The sequence below is a fragment of the Natrix helvetica genome, assembly GCF_964273705.1.
Source record: "Natrix helvetica genome assembly, chromosome: 1".
In the NCBI taxonomy this organism is placed as follows: Eukaryota; Metazoa; Chordata; class Lepidosauria; order Squamata; family Natricidae; genus Natrix; species Natrix helvetica.
The window spans coordinates 12,143,424-12,164,184 of record NC_138548.1 but is presented as its reverse complement, the minus strand read 5'-3'; the positions used below and the strand labels follow the sequence as shown (position 1 = coordinate 12,164,184).

At 47.9% G+C, this 20,761-nt stretch overlaps 1 protein-coding gene across 1 annotated transcript in view; it reads right to left on the bottom strand.

Moving 5' to 3' along the window:
• The window catches only part of LOC309384040 (calcium/calmodulin-dependent protein kinase type IV-like), a 64,071-nt gene extending 43,544 nt beyond the window's left edge, over positions 1 to 20,527 (bottom strand). Inside the window, exon 1 of the mRNA XM_081937199.1 lies at positions 19,531 to 20,527. Within this exon, the coding sequence (XP_081793325.1) occupies positions 19,531 to 19,631 (101 nt within the window). The 5' untranslated portion in view covers positions 19,632 to 20,527. The remainder of the gene's footprint in view (positions 1 to 19,530) is intronic.
• Positions 20,528 to 20,761: the final 234 nt, after the last annotated feature.

The following is a 20,761-nucleotide window of genomic DNA, read 5'->3' as shown; positions in this document are numbered from 1 at the left end:
AGGCAACAGCTCACATGCCTGCAGAGAGGGCTCCACATGCCACCTGTGGCACGCGTGGCATAGGTTCACCATCACGGACTGAGTCTATCTAGCCTTAACTTAGTAACATCAAAAGCAGAGTCAGAAATGGTTAGTATAGGTGAGCAAATGGCAATATGCTGACTCTGTAAACCGATTAGAGAGGGCTGTAAGGCACCATGAAGCGCAGTGGTGGATTGCAGGCGGTACGCCCCGGTACGTGTGCACTGGTGCCTGCCAGAAGCCACCGTACTGGAAGGGTGCTTTGGAGGGTCTGCCCACCCGTCCTTGTTCCTTATCTGTATTTGTAGGAAACGGGCCGTTTGCGCATGCGTGCGCAGCGTACGGTGCCTGTGCGATGCCCGGCTCCCGTTGCAGCGTACCGGTTGCAAGGGGAGCCGAAACCCACCACTGATGAAGCGGTATATAAGTCTAAGTGCTACCGCTATTATGACTAACAATTGCAGCGATTCACTTAACAACTGTGGTAAGAAAGGTCAACATTCACTTAACAAATGTTTCACCTTAGCCACAGAAATTGTGGTCGTCAGTCAAGGGTGACCTGTACTTTATTTGGCCAAGTGTGATTAGACCCACAAGCTATTTGTCTCCGGTGCGGAAGGTCTCGGGGCACATGCCAAACAATAGAGTAATAATAATCCTAAGAATGATACCAATAAAAGGAGGTAGTAGAGACAATGAGAAGGACAATAATAAAATTTGGTCGCCACGATGTAAAAAAGATGTGGAGACTAGAAAGAGTGCAGAGAAGAGCAACAAAGAGGATTAGGGGACTGGAGACTAAAACATAGGAAGAACGGTTGCAGGAACTGGGTATGTCTAGTTTAATAGAAAGAAGGACTAGGGGAGACATGGTGGTCAAGAGTTACAGACCCAGGGCCTGAGGCTGTTGTTATGCAATGCGAGGTCCGTTGTTAACAAGGCCCCCCTCATCCACGATCTAATTTTAGAGGGGGAGCCGGACCTCGCGGGAATAACGGAGACCTGGTTGGGCCACGAGGGAGGTCTTCCCCTCGTGGAAATGTGCCCACCAGGCTACCGAGCATTTCACCAGCCCCGGGCCCAGGGAAGGGGCGGTGGGGTAGCAGCAATTATTCGGGAGGATTTAGAGCCGAGGGAGTCTACTGTGCCACAGACGTCCGGATGTGAATCCCTTGTTGTGAAATGGGGCCCTGGGAGACAGTTGGGCCTGCTGATAGTATACCTGGCTCCTCGCTATACATCAGCGGCCCTGCCTGAACTCCTCGAGCTGATCGCATCGGTGGCGGTTGAGACCCCCAAACTTTTAGTGATGGGGGATTTTAACCTGCCATCGATGGGAGAAGCATCAGAGGGGGTTCGGGAGTTCATGGCTTCCATGACAGCCATGGACCTGACTCAATTGATTCAGGGCCCGACACACGTGGGAGGACACACCCTGGACCTTGTCTTTGTCTCTGGCCAGTGGTTGAGTGATCTGGGAGGAGGGGACTTAACCATCACTCCCCTGTCATGGTCAGATCACTCACTCCTTCGTCTTGACTTCCCTGGTGCTACCTCCCGCTGCGGGGAGGCGGAACCGGAAAGCACTAAATGGTTCCGCCCCAGGCGCCTGATGGAACCAGATAGGTTCCAGACGGAGCTTGGGCCACCTTCTGTAACCTTGACCCGCCCCCGGGTAGAGGACCTGGTGGTCGCGTAGAATAATGCGACTACCGGGGCCTTGAACCGGGTGGCGCCTTTGTGGCCTCTCCGGCGGCAACGATCCACCCTGGCCCCTTGGTTTACCGAGGAGCTAAGGGTGATGAAATGCCGCAAGAGACGCCTAGAGAGTCGTTGGAGATCCTCCCGTTCCGAATTTGATCGAGCACAGGCACGAGCCCATTTAAGGACGTACCTTGTGGCATTGAGAGTGGCCAAACGTCAATATTGTGCCACTCTCATTGCATCCGCAGAGAACCGCCCTGCCACCCTGTTTCGGGTGTCCCGCTCCCTCTTGTTTCAGAGGCCACGGGAAGCCCCTCTACAGGGCAGGGCAGATGAATTTGGGAAATATCTGCAGGATAAAATCGCTCAAATCCGGAAGGATTGGGTCCCTGTCAGTGGTCCAATGGAGACGTCCGTGGCGAGTCTTGAGGAACCGATCTGGGAGGAGTTTGACTTGGTTGCCATTGAGGATTTGGACAGAATGCGTGGACGACTGCGACCCACCACATGTTTATTGGACCCGTGCCCCTCCTGGCTTGTACTGGCATCCTGGGAGGTTACACGAGACTGGCTCCTGGGCCTAGTGAACGCTTCGTTGAGCGAGGGGTCTCTCCCGGCCGCCTTGAAAGAGGCGGTGGTGAGACCCTTGCTCAAGAAGCCTTCCCTGGACCCTTTGGAGCTGGCCAATTATCGTCCTGTCTCCAACCTTCCCTTTTTGGCGAAGGTTGTAGAGAGTGTGGTGGCTTACCAGTTTCCACGACATCTGGAGGAAAATGATTATCTAGACCCGCGCCAGTCCGGCTTCCGCCCCGGTCACAGCACGGAGACGGCCTTGGTCGCGTTGGTGGATGATCTCTGGAGGGCCAGAGATAGGGGTTGTTCCTCTATCCTGGTCCTATTAGACCTCTCGGCGGCTTTTGATACCATCGACCATGGTATCCTGTTGCGCCGGCTGGAGGGGTTGGGGGTCCGGGGCACCGTTTTGCGGTGGTTCGACTCCTATCTTTCTGGCCGGACTCAACGTGTGTTGGCAGGGGAGGAGAGGTCGACCCTACGTCCCCTTACTTGTGGGGTACCACAGGGGTCGGTCCTCTCGCCACTCCTGTTCAACACATATATGAAGCCGCTGGGTGAGATCATCCGTGGTTTCGGGGTGGGATATCATCTGTACGCTGATGATACTCAGCTGTACATTTCCACCCCGAACCACCCCAACGAGGCCGTCGAAGTGATGTCCCGGTGTGTGGAAGCCGTACGGGTCTAGATGGATGACAACCGACTCAAGCTCAACCCCTCCAAGACGGAGTGGCTGTGGGTACCGGCTCCCCGGTTCAGCCAATTAATTCCATCGTTGGCCATCGGGGGCATTCAACTTGCCCCCGTGGAGCGGGCGCGCAATTTGGGCGTCCTCCTGGATGCCCGGCTGTCCATGGATGACCATGTGACAGCCGTGGCAAGGGGGGCGTTCCACCAGGTTCGCCTGGTGCGCCAATTGCGCCCCCTACTGCACCGGGACGCCTTACGCACAGTCACTCATGCGCTGGTGACGTCTCGCTTGGATTACTGTAACGCTCTCTACACGGGGCTTCCCTTGAAATGCACCCGGAGGCTACAGTTGGTCCAGAACGCAGCCGCGCGGGTAATTATGGGGAGTACTAGGTACTCCTATGTGACACCGTTCCTGCGCGAGCTGCACTGGCTTCCTGTGGTCTATCGGGTGCATTTCAAGGTTCTGATAACGATCTTTAAAGCGCTCCATGGCTCAGGACCTAGTTACTTGCGGGATCGTATTCTGCCCCATACATCCCTGCGACCAATCCGCTCGCACAGAGAGGGCCTCCTCCAGGTGCCGTCCACCAGACAGTGTCGGGGGGCGGCACCTAGGAATAGAGCCTTCTCTGTGGCGGGCCCAGCCCTGTGGAATGACCTCCCTCCGGACATTAGGAATACCTCTGACCTCCGCTCCTTCCGTGTAAAGCTCAAGACCCACCTATTCCAAGTAGCTGGCCTGGCTTAAATATGATTTAACTATATCGCTCCTGACGGGTTTTTTATTTGGGTAATTTAATTTTAGTCATTTATTTAGGGGTTTTTAAACTTTGTGATTTTAATTGTTTTTATTCACCAGCCCACCTCCTCCTTGTACACGTCTTGGTATACGTCTTTGTTATATGTATGTCGTGTCTAGATATGTATTTCATATGTTTTTATTGTACACCGCCCCGAGTCCTTGGGGAGAGGGTGCGGCTAAGAAATAAATATTTATTACTATTATTATTATTATTATTATTATTATTATTATTATTATTATTATTATTATTATGATAGCAGTCTTCCAATATCTCAGGGGTTGCCACAAAGAAGAGGGAGTCAAGGCACTTGAGGGTAGAACAAGAAGCAATGGGTGGAAACTAATCAAGGAGAGAAGGAGAAATTTCCTGACAGTTAGAACAATTAATCAGTGGAACAGAAGTTGCCTCCAGAAGTTGTGAATGCCCCAACACTGGAAGTCTTTAAGAAGATTTTGAATAGCTATTTGTCTGAAACGGTATAGGGTTTCCTGCCTAGGCAGGGGGTTGGACTAGAAGACCTCCAAGGTCCCTTCAACTCTGCTATTGTATTGTGTTGTAAAATTACAGCCATACCACATGGGTAAATACACTTAGACATAAGAGAGTACTGTGGGAATTAGGTGTTCAGCAGAGGGATGACACCAAGGGGAAAACTGTCCCTGGGTCTAGTTGTTTTGGCAAGCAATGTCCTGTAGCAGGGGACAAGTTGAAACAGCTTATGTCCAGAATGTAAGGGGTGTGTAGATATTTACTCAGCTCTCCTTCTGACCCTTGCAATTTCTCAATGGAAGGCAGGCTAATTACCATTGTTTTTTTTCCTGCAGTCTTAACCATCCATTGAAATTTGAACCTGTCCTGTTTGGTTGCTGGACCAAACCAGACAGTTATAGAACTACAAATATAAGCCTAAGTGCTACTGCTATTGCTACGGTTGTTGAAATAAGAATAGTGATGGCGAACCTATGGCACGCGTGCCACAAGTGGCACGTGGAGCCATTTGTCAGGGCCCCTTAAGCGCTGCCCTGTCAGCTGGCCAGCGCGCATGCGCACACTGGCCAGCTGAGTTCACCTTTTTAAAAGCTATTTTTCGCCCTCCCCAGGCTCCAGAGGCTTTATAGGAGCCTGGGGAGGGCGAAAAGAGCCCCCCCGCCCTCCCCGGAGGCTTCAGGGACCGTCCGGAGGCTTCCCTGACGCCTTCGTAGCGCTTAAAACCACACTCCGAGGTGGATTTAAGCGTTCCGAAGGCTTCAGGGAAGCCTCCGGACGGTCCCTGAAGCCTCCGGAGGGCCTCCGGGGAGGCGGGGGAGGCTCTTTTTGCCCTACCCAGGCTCCTATAAAGCCCCTGGAGCCTGGGGAGGGCGAAAAAAGCATCTAAAAATGGGGGGGGTCGCACGTTGTGCGCGCATGCACACTGGGGGGGTCGCGCGTTGCATTATGGGTGCGGCACGCCCGCATATGACCCCCCTGCCCTCCCCCCACTTGTGGCACGCGAGCCAAAAAAGGTTCGCCATCGCTGGAATAGAACAACAGATTTGGAAGGGACCTTGGAGGTCTTCTAGTCCAACCCCCTGCTTAGGCAGGAAATCCTACACCACTTCACTTAAATGGTTATACAAAATCTTCTTTAAAACTTCCAGTGTTGGAGCATTCACAATTTCTGGAGGCAAGTTGTTCCACTGATTCATTGTTCTCACTGTCAGGAAATTTCTCCTCAGTTCCAGGTTGCTTCTCTCCTTGATTAGTTTCCACCCATTGCTTCTTGTCCTGCCCTCCGGTGCAACCCATTTACAACCCATCTCTTCTGCTTCAGAAATAGGATCAGGTAAATGAGAATTCCAAATTTCAGAAGTTTCTACCTTCTACCACACCCCCTCATAGGTGTATTTTTACTCTGTTTGAAAGAGTCCCTCAATTCAAAGGGGGGCTCTTGGCAATTTAGCAGAGATAAAGTTGAGTTTTCTTGGCAACAGGTAAACGGCGCTTGGCTCTTGCACGCACGGGGGATGTGTTTGCTCAACGTGAATCTTACCACTTTATTCTGCTGTTTTTTTCCCCACCAACTGATCAGATCTGACTCAGTTCTGTTTTTCTGAGATTAGCTAGGACTGGCTAGCTGGGCGCTTTCACTGACTGGGATTGAAAGCAGGGTGTAAATCAAATCTGTAAAGAAATCTTCATTATGGATTTATATAGCTGCCTATCTCCCTGATGTGCCTCTGGGTGGCGCACACATTTAAAATAACACAAAAACAATTAAAACAATGAGAACCAAGCCATCAAAACAATTAAAAACTATAAATAGAAAACCAAGAAGCAAAGAAAGAACTGGAGAGTGTATTCAGTCAGAACCTCACCATCAATACAGCCCTCTCACAGGATCCATACAGGTGGTCTTCAACTTATGACAAGGCTTAGCAACCCAACAGAGTTACAACTGGGTTTTCTGGGAGTACTCACAACCCAGTTCTTAAGTTACAACAGCTACACTCCCCCCGTAGTCACATAACTACGTTTTATAGCGGTTTTGCTGAAAACGAACAATTACTTTATGTTTTTGGCAAAACTGGCTCATGCTGAACCATCAGTTTGCTGAACAACTGGGGTGCTTGCTTAATAACCACTGCAAAAAAATTGCGACTTACAACCATGATGGGCAGGCACCATTATAGTCGTAAGTTGAGGACTACCTATAGTGACCGTTCAACGTTACAACAAAATATTAAAATGTAAATATACAAGTGGGAAAATGACATAAGTGGAACGAATATTAGAAATGAAATGTAAACAGAGAAAATTATACGTATGAAAATATAAAGTTGGGATTGCTGAAACGCCACCCCGAGAACCCATCAGAGAAAATAAATAAGGGCAACAACGGAAAAGAGGGGAGATGAGGAGGGAAAAGAAGAAAGGGTAAAGCAGAGAAAGTAAGGGTTAATTAGGAGAGAGGGTAAGAAAGAGGAGAATGGAGGAGGAGAGGGGAAAGAGAGGGGAGGAAGAAAGGAGGAAGGAGAGGAGGAAAGAAGAAAGCAGAGAAGGGAGATTGAGAAGATGGAAGGAGTAAGGTTGTTGCAAAATAAGATGGAGGCATGGGGTGGCAAGAAAGTGACCCAAACTGTACCGTATTATATACATATGTGTATAAATGACTATAGAGACTGAATGATGAACAGACTAAAGGTAAATAGCAATTATACGAATGTATATCTATGAATAAATCTGAAAGGGAAAAATAAAAAACTTTTAATAAAAAAAAAGTTACAACGGAATAGAAAGAAAAAGCCTTTTAATTAAGGGTGTCAGGACTAAAGCCAGACTTAGTGATAGAAATAAGAAAAGGGGGAATATTAGTGTGTACATTTTTATACAAATAGAATACAATAAAATAAAAGTAAGAACAAGAGAAAACATGGAATAATTGAATAACGATATATTGCAATCTAATATAAACATGTATTATTATTAGAAAAATATAAGCTGATTGAATGTAATAATTATGATGAACTTTTATCAGTTTTACTTGCATTAGAATGTATGACACCCAGGTACCACACTGTTCACCCACTGATTCGATATATTTGTAAAAAAATAAAAAAAACTTGAAAGTAAAAAAACAAAAGTTAACCACCGTACTGAAAAAAATGACTTATGACCGTTTTTCACACTTACGACCTTTGCAGTATCTCCGTGGTCATGGGATCAAAATTCAAACGCTTGGCAACTGGTTCATATTTACGACGGTTGCAATGTCCCAAGGTCATGTGATCACCTTTTGCGAACTTCAAGCAAGCAAAGTCAAGGGGGAACCCGGATTCACTTAACAACCGGCTTACTAAAATATCCACTGCAGTGATTCACTTAACAACTGGGGCAAGGAAGGTCGCAAAATGGGACAAAACCCACTCAACAAACCTCTTACCTAACAACAGAAATTTGGGGCTGAATTGCGGTCATCAGCCGAGGACTACCTGTATTTCCATGGGAACCCCACCAGGGCCGGTGAAAAACCCGGTTTCCAGGCTCTTCCAGAAGATCAATAGATATTGGGTGCAAACAACCAGACCAAATTAACTACTTTATTGTTCTCTTGCCGGTTACAGAAGGATCTCCACAGACCGGCAACTTTGCCAGGAAACAACCAGATAAGGCTCTATTGCAAGCAATCTGCAATTTTTCCGGCTTGGTGGATCAGTGGCAGCGGGGATAAGGGGAATGGAGAGAGGATGGCTTGTGCTTGTGCATGCTGCTTTCACAAATGGAGCTTTGCACGCCTGTCCATGCACATGTGCACTCACCCACCATTTCCACAGCCCGGTGTGGCCCAGCACTGTTGGGGACCCCCCTGTTCTAAAGTATTGAAAGGGGCCTGAGATCTAACCCTTTTATGTTTACGTAGTGAGCCCAGGCTAATTCCTTTCTTGAACCCTCCACCCCACTGGGATGGTTACTTTCCGACGATAAGGTTGGGATCAATCTCACCTCCTTAAAGGTGCACTTAATTCCTGGTGACTTCCTAGCCCAGTGCTTTCTCCTCCTTAGCAAATGTAAAGATCTGTGAATCATCTTCCAGAATTCCTCAGCCAGCCTTGCTGACGGGGGAATTCTGGGAGCTGAAGTTCACCCTTCTTAAAAGTTGCCAGGATTGAGGTACACTGTTTTAGGCCATGCCATTTTCTTGGCTGTGGTATAGAAGTGGATTCCCATTGTTTTCCAGTTTCTGTTTTTAAATTTTCTAGCCAAGCTAACAATTCCATGATTACTTAGTGGTCTTCTACCCAAGTACTAACCAATTCTGATTCTGATTTTGATATTATTAAGTTAAGGCTAGATAGACTAGGTTTAAAATACGAATAGGAAGAGAAGAGAACAGTTGGAAGGGACCTTGGAGGTCTTCTAATCCAACCCCTTGCCCAGGCAGAAAACCTTATACCATTTCAGACATCTTCTTAAAGACTTCCAGAGTTGGAGCATTCACAAGTTCTGGAGGCAAGCTGTTCCACTGATTAATTGTTCTCACTGTTAGGAAATTTCTCCTTATTTCTAGGTTGCTTCTCTCCTTGATTAGTTTCCACCCATTGCTTCTTGTCCTGCCCTCAGGTGCTTTGGAGAATAGCTTGACCCCCTCCCCTCTTCTTTGTGGCAACTCCTGAGATATTGGGAGACTGCTATCATGCCATCCCTAGTCCTTCTTTTCATTAGAATAGACACACCCAATTCGAACAACTATTCTTTATAATGGTTTTTTAACACCTTCATTAAACCATGAAGCGTTTGGTGGGGAGAAACCCCAGTGCTAGCCCCCAGTCAATACTTTTAGGGTTCGTGACCCTAAATCTGTTCCTCAGCAAATTTCTTAACTTCCCAACTTCCTTTTTCTACGGTGTGTTGAAACTACATCTCCCAGAATTCCTAGCTGACCCAGTCAAAGGAGATGTCCATCCCGGATGGGGAATTCTGGGAATTCTATTCCCCGTTTTTTTTTTTTTCCCCACTTCATCTTCCGCTCTATCTGCAGATTCTGGGGGACTTGATTTATTCTTTTTGATTTCCAGTGTTAGAAGCAGCGAAACCAGATCAGAGGATTGGGGGGAAGGGGGGGGGGATTAGCCACTTTATTCTAAGAACAGGATTTTTTGGCAGCACCTTCAAACAAACCCCCACAGGGAGACCAAAATAGCAGCCTTATGGAACAGCAGCTACATGTGTTCTGTTTTTGCCTGCTAAGAATAGTTGGTGTTTTTTTACCTTTGCATCCTCCAAATTTCATTAAAGGCAGCCCTATCTGGATCAGAGGGGAATGCAAAATTAGATACCTCCCCCCCTCGAGAAATTCACTGCCACCACCCCATCCCCATCCTGCTCATTGTTTTGTTGAGATAACATATGAGGGGGGGGGGAATGGATCCATTTATGGAAATCATTGCTGGATTTGATTTCATTTTCCTTTTGACGTAAGACGGCTAGAAAACTTCTGCAAAACCCAGAAGGCTCCGTTGAGGACATGGAGACCCTGGATATCTTTCATTAGACTAGAAGAAGGACAAAGTCGTGGGAAGGGTGCTAAATAAGAAACATACACTGATTTTCATGGCTTAGCAAGAGGCAGGAATGAGGCTGAGAGAGGGAGAGAGTTGGCCCAAAACAGAAAGACAGATGCCACCGCCAAGGGTATTTTGTTAATCTAAGGCAGGGGTGTCCAAACTTGGGAACTTTAAGACTTGTGGACTTCAACTCCAAGAATTCCCCAGCCAGCCATGCTGGCTGGGGAATTCTGGGAGTTGAAGTCCACAAGTCTTAAAGTTCCCAAGTTTGGACACCCCTGATCTAAGGGATAAGCCTGGTCCACAAATTGGCCTGAGGTTTCACTCACAAGGCGATAATCCTTTGCTGGAAAGAAACACCATAGAATATAGAATAGTAATAGAGTTGGAAGGGACCTTGGAGGTCTTCTAGTCTAACCCGCTGCTGAAGCAGAAGACCCTGTACCATTCCAGAAAATGGTTATCTAATCTCCTAAAACAGTGATGGCAAACCTTTTTTGGCTGCCGTGCCAAAAGGGGGGCAGTACAGTGGGGTCGTGCGTCAGCGTGCCACACCCATAATGCTTATGTGCGCACCCCTCCAAGCGCACGTGCATGCACGCAATCAGCGACACCCCCACACACTTTTGCCACAGTTTTTTCGCCTTCCCCAGGCTCCAGAAGCTTTCTAGGAGCCTGGGGAGGGCGAAAATAGCCTCCCCGCCCCCGGACACCCTCTGGAGGCCTCAGGAGCTCCCGGAAGCCTCCAGAGGGCAAAAAAGTCACTTCCGGTTTGCTCTTATGGCTGGTTTTTGCCCTCCAGAGCCTTCAGGGAAGCCTCCTGAAGGCCCCTGAAGGCTCCAGAGTACGAAAATCATCCCTATGGACAAACTGGAAGTCACAATTCCCAAACTTTTGGGTTCCCCGTAGGGCCGATTTTCAACCTCCGGAGCCTTCGGGGGCCTTCAGGAGGCTTCCCTGAAGGCTCGGGAGGGCAAAAAACGGTCCCAAGAGCAAACTGAAAGTCCATTCCTGAATTTCCGGTTTGCCTGTAGGGTTTTTTTTTTCGCTCTTTGGAGGCTTCAAGGAAGCCTCCGGAGAGTGAAAAACGGCCTCAAAGAAGGCCGAAGTCAGCTGGCCAGCGTGCACATTCGCGCTGGCCAGCTCACAGGGCATCGCCTTGCGTGCCCTGACAAGTGGTTCCATGCGCCACCTATGGCAAGCGTGGAACGGATCGTTTCCGACCTTCTGGTTGGCCCGTTGGGGCCGTTTTTTGCCCTCCCCAGCCTGCGGAGGCTTTTCTGAAGCCTGGGGAGGGCGCAGACGGCCTCCCCCGGCCCTCCAGAAGGGCAAAAAATCAGCTGGCGTCTGGTGTACCAGCAAATATGGCTCCATGTGCCACCTGTTGTACACATGCCATAGGTTCGCCATCACAGCCCTACACCATTTCAAACAAATGGGTGCCCAGTCTCTTTCTGAAAGTCTCCACTGATGGATCATCCACAACTTCTGAAGGCAAGCTTTTCCATTGGTTGATTGTTCTCACCTTACAATTTTTTTTAGTTCTAAGTTGGCTATTCCTGACACCAAGCTGGCAGGAATAGCCAACACTCCAGAAGACAGGCTTAAGATACAGAAGGATCTTGACAAACTTGAACATTGGGCACTATCTAATAAAATGAAATTCAATGGTGAAAAGAGTAAGGTTCTACATTTAGGCAAGAAAAATGGAATGCACAGGTACAGTATAGGTGGTACCTTGCTCAGTAGTAGTAACTGTGAAAGGGATCTTGGAGTCCTAGTGGACAACCATTTAAATAGGAGCCAGCCGTGTGCAGCAGCTGCCAAAAAAGCCAACACACTCCTAGGCTGCATCAACAGAGGGATAGAATCAAGATCACGTGAAGAGTTAATACTTTACTTTACTTTACTTTATTTGCACTTATAGACTGCCCCCTCTCCCAGAAGGGACTCGGGGCGGTGTACAGTTCATACATAAAAATACATAACATGAATAATTAAATAATTAAATAGTTAAATAGTTAAATAGTTATGGAGGAGGTTAAAAGAAGAACTGTACATCTAAGTAAAGTATCTAAAATATAGTTTTAAAAAACCCTTAAAAAATACCCCATAAGTTAAATTTAAAAACAGTTCCCCTAAAATACCAGTTAAAATATATCTGCCAGGAGGTAGAAGTTATGAATGTGCCACTTTATAATGCCTTGATAAGGCCACACTTGGAATACTGCATTCAGTTCTGGTCGCCACGATGTAAAAAAGATGTGGAGACTCTAGAAAGAGTGCAGAGAAGAGCAACAAAGAGGATTAGGGGACTGGAGACTAAAACATATGAAGAACGGTTGCAGGAACTGGGTATGTTTAGCTTAAGAGAAAGAAGGACTAGGGCAGACATGATAGCAGTGTTCCAATATCTCAGGGGTTGCCACAAAGAAGAGGGAGTCAAACTATTCTCCAAGGCACCTGAGGGTAGAACAAGAAGCAATGGGTGGAAACTAATCAAGGAGAGAAGCAACTTAGAACTGAGGAGAAATTTCCTGACAGTTAGAACAATTAATCAGTGGAACAGAAGTTGCCTCCAGAAGTTGTGAATGTCCCAACACTGGAAGTCTTTAAGAAGATGTTGGATAGCTATTTGTCTGAAACGGTATAGGGTTTCCTGCCTAGGCAGGGGGTTGGACAAGAAGACCTCCAAGGTCCCTTCCAACTCTGCTATTGTATTGGAAGTTGCTTTTCTCCTTGATTAGTTTCCACCCATTGCTTCTTGTTTTACCCTCAGGTGCCTTGGAGAATAGTTTGACTCCCTCTTCTTTGTGGCAACCCCTGAGATATTGGGAGACTGCTGTCATGTCTCCCCTAGTCCTTCTTTCTATTAAACTAGACATACCCAGTTCCTGCAACCGTTCTTCATATGTTTTAGCCTCCAGTCCCCTAATCATCTTTGTTGCTCTTCTCTGCACTCTTTCTAGAGCTTCAACATCTATTTTATATGGTAGTGATCAGAACCGGATTTCCCACTGAACCTTACTTTTTCCCCATTTAATTTCATTTTGTTAGATAGTGCCCAACGTTCAAGTCTGTCAAGATCCTTCTGTATCTTAAGCCTGTCTTCTGGAGTGTTGACGATTCCTGCCAGCTTGGCGTCGTCTGCAAATCTGATCGGTTCTCCAGCTATCATCTCATCTAAGTGATTGATGAAGATAATACAATACAATACAATAGTAGAGTTGGAAGGGACCTTGGAGGTCTTCTAGTCCAACCCCCTGCCTAGGCAGGAAACCCTATACCGTTCCAGACAAATGGCTACTTCCTTCCATGTAGATGCAGTTCCATTGAGGACTACACGTTGAGTGCGGTTGGTCAGCCAGTTACGAATCCATCTGGTGGTGATGCTGTCTAACCCACATTCTTCTACTTTATCTAGTAGTAGATTATGGTCTACCTTATCAAAAGCCTTACTGAAGTCCAAGATATTGAAGAGTAGTGGGCCTAAGACAGAGCCTTGGGGTACCCCACTGCATACTTCCCTCCATGTAGATGCAGTTCCATTGAGGACTACACGTTGAGTGCGGTTGGTCAGCCAGTTACGTGGTGATGCTGTCCGGCCCACATTTTTCTATCTTATCAAGTAGTAGGTTATGGTCTACTTTTATCAAAGGCCTCTCAGGTTGGTTGCTATGGTTGCTCATATCTCAGTCCCCTAGCAAGAGTCCTAAGTGAGTCCACAGGTACAGATTAGGTGGTACCTGGCTCAATAGTAGTAACCGAGTTTGACTCGGTTGCCATCGAGGATTTGGACGGGTTACGCGGGCGACTACGACCTACCACATGTTCATTGGACCCGTGTCCCTCCTGGCTTGTACTGGCATCCTGGGAGGTTACACGTGACTGGCTCCTGGGACTAGTGAACGCTTCGTTGGGCGAGGGGTCTTTACCGGCCGCCTTGAAAGAGGCGGTTGTGAGATCCTTACTCAAGAAGCCTTCCCTGGACCCAATGGAGCTAGCCAATTATCGTCCTGTCTCCAACCTTCCCTTTTTAGCGAAGGTTGTAGAGAGTGTGGTGGCCCAACAGTTCCCACGTCACCTGGAGGAAAATGATTATCTAGACCCGCGCCAGTCCGGCTTCCGACCCGGGCACAGCACGGAGACGACCTTGGTCGCGTTGGTAGATGATCTCTGGAGGGCCAGAGATAGGGGTTGTGCCTCTATCCTGGTCCTATTAGATCTCTCAGCGGCTTTTGATACCATCGACCATGGTATCCTTTTGCACCGGCTGGAGGGGCTGGGGGTAAGGGGCACCGTTCTACGGTGGTTCTGCTCCTACCTCTCCGGCCGGATGCAACGTGTGTTGGCAGGGGAGCAGAGGTCGACCCTGAGCCCCCTCACTTGTGGGGTGCCGCAGGGGTCAGTCCTCTCGCCTCTCCTGTTCAACACATATATGAAGCCGCTGGGTGAGATCATTCGTGGTTTTGGGGTGGGATATCATCTGTAGGCTGATGATACGCAGCTGTACATCTCCACCCCGAACCACCCCAACAAGGCCGTCGAAATGATGTCCTGGTGTTTGGAAGCCGTACGGGTCTGGATGGGTGACAACAGACTCAAACTCAATCCCTCCAAGACGGAGTGGCTGTGGCTTCTGGCCCCCCGGTTCAACCAGTTGCTTCCATCTCTGGCCATTGGGGGCGAGCGACTGGCCCCCATGGAGCGGGCGCGCGATTTGGGCGTCCTCCTGGATGCCCGGCTGTCCATGGATGACCATGGAGCAGCCGTGGCAAGGGGGGCGTTCCACCAGGTTCGCCTGGTGCGCCAATTGCGCCCCCTATTGGACCGGGATGCCTTACGCACAGTCACCCATGCGCTGGTGACGTCCCGCCTGGACTACTGCAATGCTCTCTACATGGGGCTTCCCTAGAGATGCACTCGAAGACTACAGTTGGTCCAGAATGCGGCCGCGCGGGTGATTATGGGGAGTACTAGATACTCCCATATAACACCTCTCCTGTGCGAGCTGCATTGGCTTCCTGTGGCCTATCGTGTGCGTTTCAAGGTTTTGATCACCATCTTCAAAGCGCTCCATGGCACAGGACCTAGCTACTTGCGGGATCGCATCCTGCCCCATACATCCCTACGACCAATTCGCTCTCACAGAGAGGGACTTCTCCAGGTGCCGTCCACTAAACAATGCCAGAGGGCGGCGCCCAGGAGTAGGGCCTTCTCTGTGATGGGCCCAGCCCTTTGGAATGACCTCCCCCTCGACATTAGGATTACCACCGACCTCCGCTCCTTCCGTTCAAAGCTCAAGACCCACCTTTTTCAACTATCTGGCCTGGCTCAATCATAGTTCCATCTTAATTCCTCCTGACAGTCTTTTTAAACTTGTAATTTTAAACTGGGGTATTTTAATTCTTAATCTCATTATTATTATTTTATGTATTGTAATGGTTGTTACCTGATTTTATACCTCCTCCATGTGAAATGTTTAATTATATATATGTGCTTTTATTTATTGTACGCCGCCCCGAGTCCCTTTGTGGAGAGGGAGTGGCTAACAAATCAAATAAATAAATAAATAAAATAAATAACTGTGAGGAGGGATCTTGGAGTCCTAGTGGACAACCATTTAAATAGGAGCCAGCAGAGTGCTGCAGCTGCCAAAAAGGCTAATGCAGTCCTAAGCTGCATCAACAGGGGGATGTGATCAAGATCGTGTGAAATATTAGTATTGTTATGTAATGCTTACAAAGTGACTTACACCTAACTAATCCTTGCGTGACCATTGCATCATCCCCATGGTCACATGATCAAAATGTGCATGTGCTCCCCTGCCTTCCCCCCACGCATGGACATGTGACACACACACCCCGGCACCCGTTTTGGGATTAATAGGCCTCCCTGAAGCCCTCCTGGGAGCAAAAATGGGCTGTGGGGTGGGGGTGGGGGAAGGAGGCCTGCCTCTCCGTGCCCCCTGCGTGTGCACTTGCATCTCTCACATGCCCCCTGTGCATGCATGGCAGAGATCCAAAAATTTATTTTATTTATTTATTTATTTCTTAGATTTTTAGACCGCCCCTCTCCCAAAAAGGGACTCGGGGCGGTGTACAGTCAATACAATAAAACCAGTCATAATAATTAAATACATTTAAGCTACATTTAAAATACATTTGGAGGGGGAGATAGGCTGTACTAAGAAATAAATACCTAAAAACATCACAATTAAAACCCCAAACCCTAAAATAAAATAAATCCCTGGGAGGTAAAACTAAGAAAGTGCCAGGCCAGCTGATTGAAATAGGTGAGTCTTTAACTTTTGCCGGAAGGAACGGAGGTCGGTGGTAGTTCGAATGTCTGGGGGGAGGTCATTCCAGAGGGTTGGGCCCATCACAGAGAAGGATCTACTCCTAGGTGTCGCCCGCTGGCATTGCCTAGCAGACGGCACCAGGAGGAGCCCCTCCCTGTGTGAGCGGATAGGTCGCAGGGACGTATGTGGTAGGATGCGATCCTGCAGATAACTAGGTCCTCTGCCATGGAGCGCTTTAAATCAGCTGGCTGGCACATGCACGGTAGATCTGAGCTGGGGTAATGGCTCGCATGCCTGCAGAGAGGGCTCTATGTGCCACCTGTGCCACATGTGCCACGGGTTAGCCATCACAGCTCTAGGGAGAGATTGAAGGCAAATGAGGTCCAGGTAGAAGAAGAACATTGTGGCTTCAAAATCTAAGGGACAGGTTTGGACAAAACTCAGCAGCACTTTTTCATGCGGCTGTTGATAAAAATAGGATTGCCAATATGATTGCCAACGTCCGATGACGGATATGGCACAAGAAGAAGGAGCTATTCTATCTTTTCCCAAGTTTGCAGAATTCCTAATATATCACAAAGAGCCCTGAGCGTGCAGACCGATACAGCCTCAGGGCCTTTTCCAAACTCAATGGCCCTGAGAAATCAGTTCCTTTCTTTGCACACCATCTTACAGCAATTGCATGTTGCACCCACTCCCTTTCCTTCATTGAAATCCATGTCCAGCTGTGGGAGCAGGTGGGTGGGGATGGGGCAGCTCAGAACAGCCAAACAGCTCCAAATATTATATTTTCATGGATGGGCACCCTTGTCAACTGTCCCATTGGCATATGCAGCAAAAGAATTTGTAACAAAAGTATAACTTTATTGATCGATCCATGCAGGGCACAGAAGAAGCAAAGCTAGCTCTGAGATTTTCGCGTGTAAAACAGCATCATTCACTTCCCCTTTTCTGCCATTTGGGCCACCCTTGGTCCATTGTCCAGCTACCCCGCACAAACTTTTTTGTTTTGGGAAAACAGTCTGCACCTTCGGAAGGTTCCCCCATTGCATGGCCTTGAATTCTCGGGATTTTCTCCGGCTGCAAACGGCTTGACTAGGGTGTTAGAATGTAAAAACCCATGCAGCATCACATGCATGAAGAAGTAAAGGTTAGATCATTTCAAATATCAAGCCACACACTGAAGCAGAAGTGGGCATTTTACAGCCCCTGGGTTACATCCAGCCCTTTGGCTGTTCCTGTCCAATCCGTGTGAATTTGAAAGCAACTTTTTTTTTAATGTACATATGTGCATCCATGCATGTATAGGCACCTTCACAGACCTCTTGGGTTGGCCCTGTACTACAGTTTCCATTTCTCATGTGGCTCCTTGGGAAAATTAATTGCCCACTCTCATACATTGAAGAGACATCCTCCTTGCATGCAGGATTTGGGGTAATTAATTCAATTATTTCTTTGTGAAATAACAAAATATGGTAAGCACCTTACCTATGGGAGCATTGTAAAGCCATTTTGAGATGTGTGGACTTCAACTCCCAGAATACCCCAGAGGGCAATCAAGAGTATTAGCGACTCTCAACCTTAGCCAATTGAAGATGGGTGGACTTCAACTCCCAGAATACCCCAGAGGGCAATCAAGAGTATTAGCGACTCTCAACCTTCGCCAGTTGAAGATGGGTGGACTTCAACTCCCAGAATACCCCAGAGGGCAATCAAGAGTATTAGCGACTCTCAACCTTCGCCAGTTGAAGATGGATGGACTTCAACTCCCAGAATACCCCAGCCAGCTTTGCTGCATGCACATTTGCCCTCTGCCCAGGAGCGTCTGCAAAGAATGGTCAAAAAAGTCAAGATGGTGGCTGCAACTGAAGCTCCGCCCGCTTTTATATGTGACCCTTCCGCTTACTTGAACATGGCAAAGAGCGTCATCCTCTTAAATGTTTTATCTATCTGCCCAGGGTTGAGATTGGGGATTTAATGTGAGATTTCAACGGACCACTGCTCTCTTCCCCAACTATGGGGATGAACCCCAAAGCTTTCCCTGCTGTTGCAATTTTTAAGGGGATGTCCAAAAGGAAGTATTTGAAATCCACGGAGAGTAATCATTGTCCTTGTAGCTGAGCTTAATTTTAATTGAAATTAAATGAAACTAAATTGATGTATATAAAAGAAGGGGTGGGGCTTCAGGTTGTAGCTGCTATGTTGACTTTTTGATATTTCCCCCCCCCCTCACATTCTTCTACCTCCTTGAAGATGATAATCAAGTCATGATTTTTCAAGGTTAATGAGGATTAATTCATCGCCAACATTTGTAGAACTCTGCCTCCCTGAAATTTCAGATTACCGTATTTTTCAGTCTATAAGACGCACCAAGATTTTGAAGAGGTAAATTTTTTTTAAAAGGGTTTTGCCCTCCCTGGCCCCCACGAGCATTCTGCGGGCCTCCCAAACCCTCTGCCCGTCCATTTTTGCGAAAAACAGGATGCGCGGGGCGGGGTTTCGGGAGGCCAAAAATGCTGTATTCAGTGTATAAAACGCACCCAGATTTTCACCCTTGGGGGGGGGGGAAAGGTGAGTCTTATAATCTGAAAAATAGGGTAGTTTCCCCTGCCTGAAGCGGACAAGTTTAATTTTGGAAGTAGCAGAACAAAAATAAGCAAAGAAGCATAAACCCAAGCAGCTGCACATATTTCAAAAATATTTAAAATTGTATTTCTTTTGCATGGGGGCTGCCTCAGCACAACTCCACCTGCCATTGCTAGCAGTACAGCGTAGGTAGTTCTTGACTTAGGACCATTCCGTGACCATTCAAATTTAGCCACAGCACTGGGGGGGAAAAGTGACTTACGACCGCTTTTCATATTTTCACAACCCTTGCAGCCTCCCTATGTGGTCACGAGAACAAAATTGGAACGCCTGGCAACTGGCTCATATTTATGACGGTTGCAATGGCCTGGGGTTATGTGACCAACATTTGTAAACTTCTGACCAAGTCAATGGGGAAGCCAGATCACTCAACAACCCTGTTACTAGCTGAACGGCAGCAATTCACAACAACAGTGCCTGAAAGGCTGTACAGTGAGCAAACTCATTTAACTGTCTCGCTTAACAACAGCGATGTGAGGCTCAATTGTGATCATAAGTCAAGGACTACCTGTATATGTTTCCAGGAAATATAATTTAGAGTTGAACTCTGCAGGTGGAAGCTATAGAGAGAGACGGAGGTGATCCTATGCCTCTCTTTTTCTTTTCTTGAGCAGGGGGAAAAAAATCACAGTTGTTTTAGAAGATCATTTATTCGGGGCTTCCATGACCCTCCTTTTTTTTCCACTTTGTAAAACCTCCTGCAGCCATCACAAGGTACCAAAGAGATTCAAATGCCCGGCCTCACCTGCCCAGCTCCGGTCCCATCAGATAGAAATCCTGCAAAGCCGACTGTCTCTGGGATCCTTCAATCCAATATTCCTCCTCCAGAGGTTTTGAAGTGAGCATCCTGGAACACAGAAGGTGGCTCTGCTTGTGTTTTATTGTCCTTTCTTTCTCCCCCACCACTCCACCTCTTCTTCTTCTTCCTCCTCCTCTGATCACATTGCAGATGGAGAAATTAAAAAAAAGAGAGATGGAGAGAGAAGGGGGCGGGGCGGGGAGAGCTTTGGAGAAGCAATTTCGTGGACTATCCAGGAGGATTCACAACCGCATGTCCAAATTTTCTTCTGCCAGAATACACGGCGGTTGCAGATCCATCGGCAGCTTCACGCTGGAGATGCTGGCATCTTCAAAGCCTTAGTGTCTCTTTAGCCTCCTTAAAAAGTGGATTTCTAAAAATCCTCAGGATTAGTCCTTGCAGGTGAAGATGGCACCGCTCCCTCTCAAGACCTTTACCTATCTTTTTAAAAATTTATTTCTCAGCAAATAGCTTCCTCCCTCCCTCCTCCTTTTTGATACTTGGGGCTGCCTTGGAAAACCAACCCTGCAGGGTAGGTCAACTTTCCCCCTGCTTCTGTAGAGCCATAATCCACTGCCTTTCCCAGCACACTTGGTGGGAGGATGGGAGTTATTCCAAGGGAGGATTGCCCCAGACAGAAAAATCTCTCCTCCTGTTCTCTCTCTCTCCTTCCTTCCTTCCTTCCTTCCTTCCTTCCTTCCTTCCTTCCTTCTTTCCCTCTTTCAGTCCTTGGAGTGATGAGAAGTTGGGAATCGTCAGCTCCACTCGGAGGATTCTGATCGCTCGGCTGCAAGAGTAATCCTTTAAAGGGACGGTGGTAGATCTCTGGATCAGAAGGATGATCGGCAGATGCAGATGCGGGGCCCAGAGGCAAGGAAGGCTGGGCCGTCAAAAGAAGTTTCCCCGGACACAGCTGAGAATCTTTTTCCCCCGGGAGGCTCCTCCGTTCTGCTGCCGGGGGATGCTCTGGCGCTGCAGGCAGCACCACGCCCGACCGAGGGAAGATCCCATGACCTCTATGGAGGGAAGGGTGGCTTTTCTGCTCCGCCTGGCAAACCCAACTCTCTCCTGCCCCCTAACGGATCCTGCTTTGAATTTCAAGCGCTATGGACCGGCGGCAGGAATGGAGTACAGGACTGAATGGCTCGAGTAGTTATTTTAACGAAAAGGAGGACTG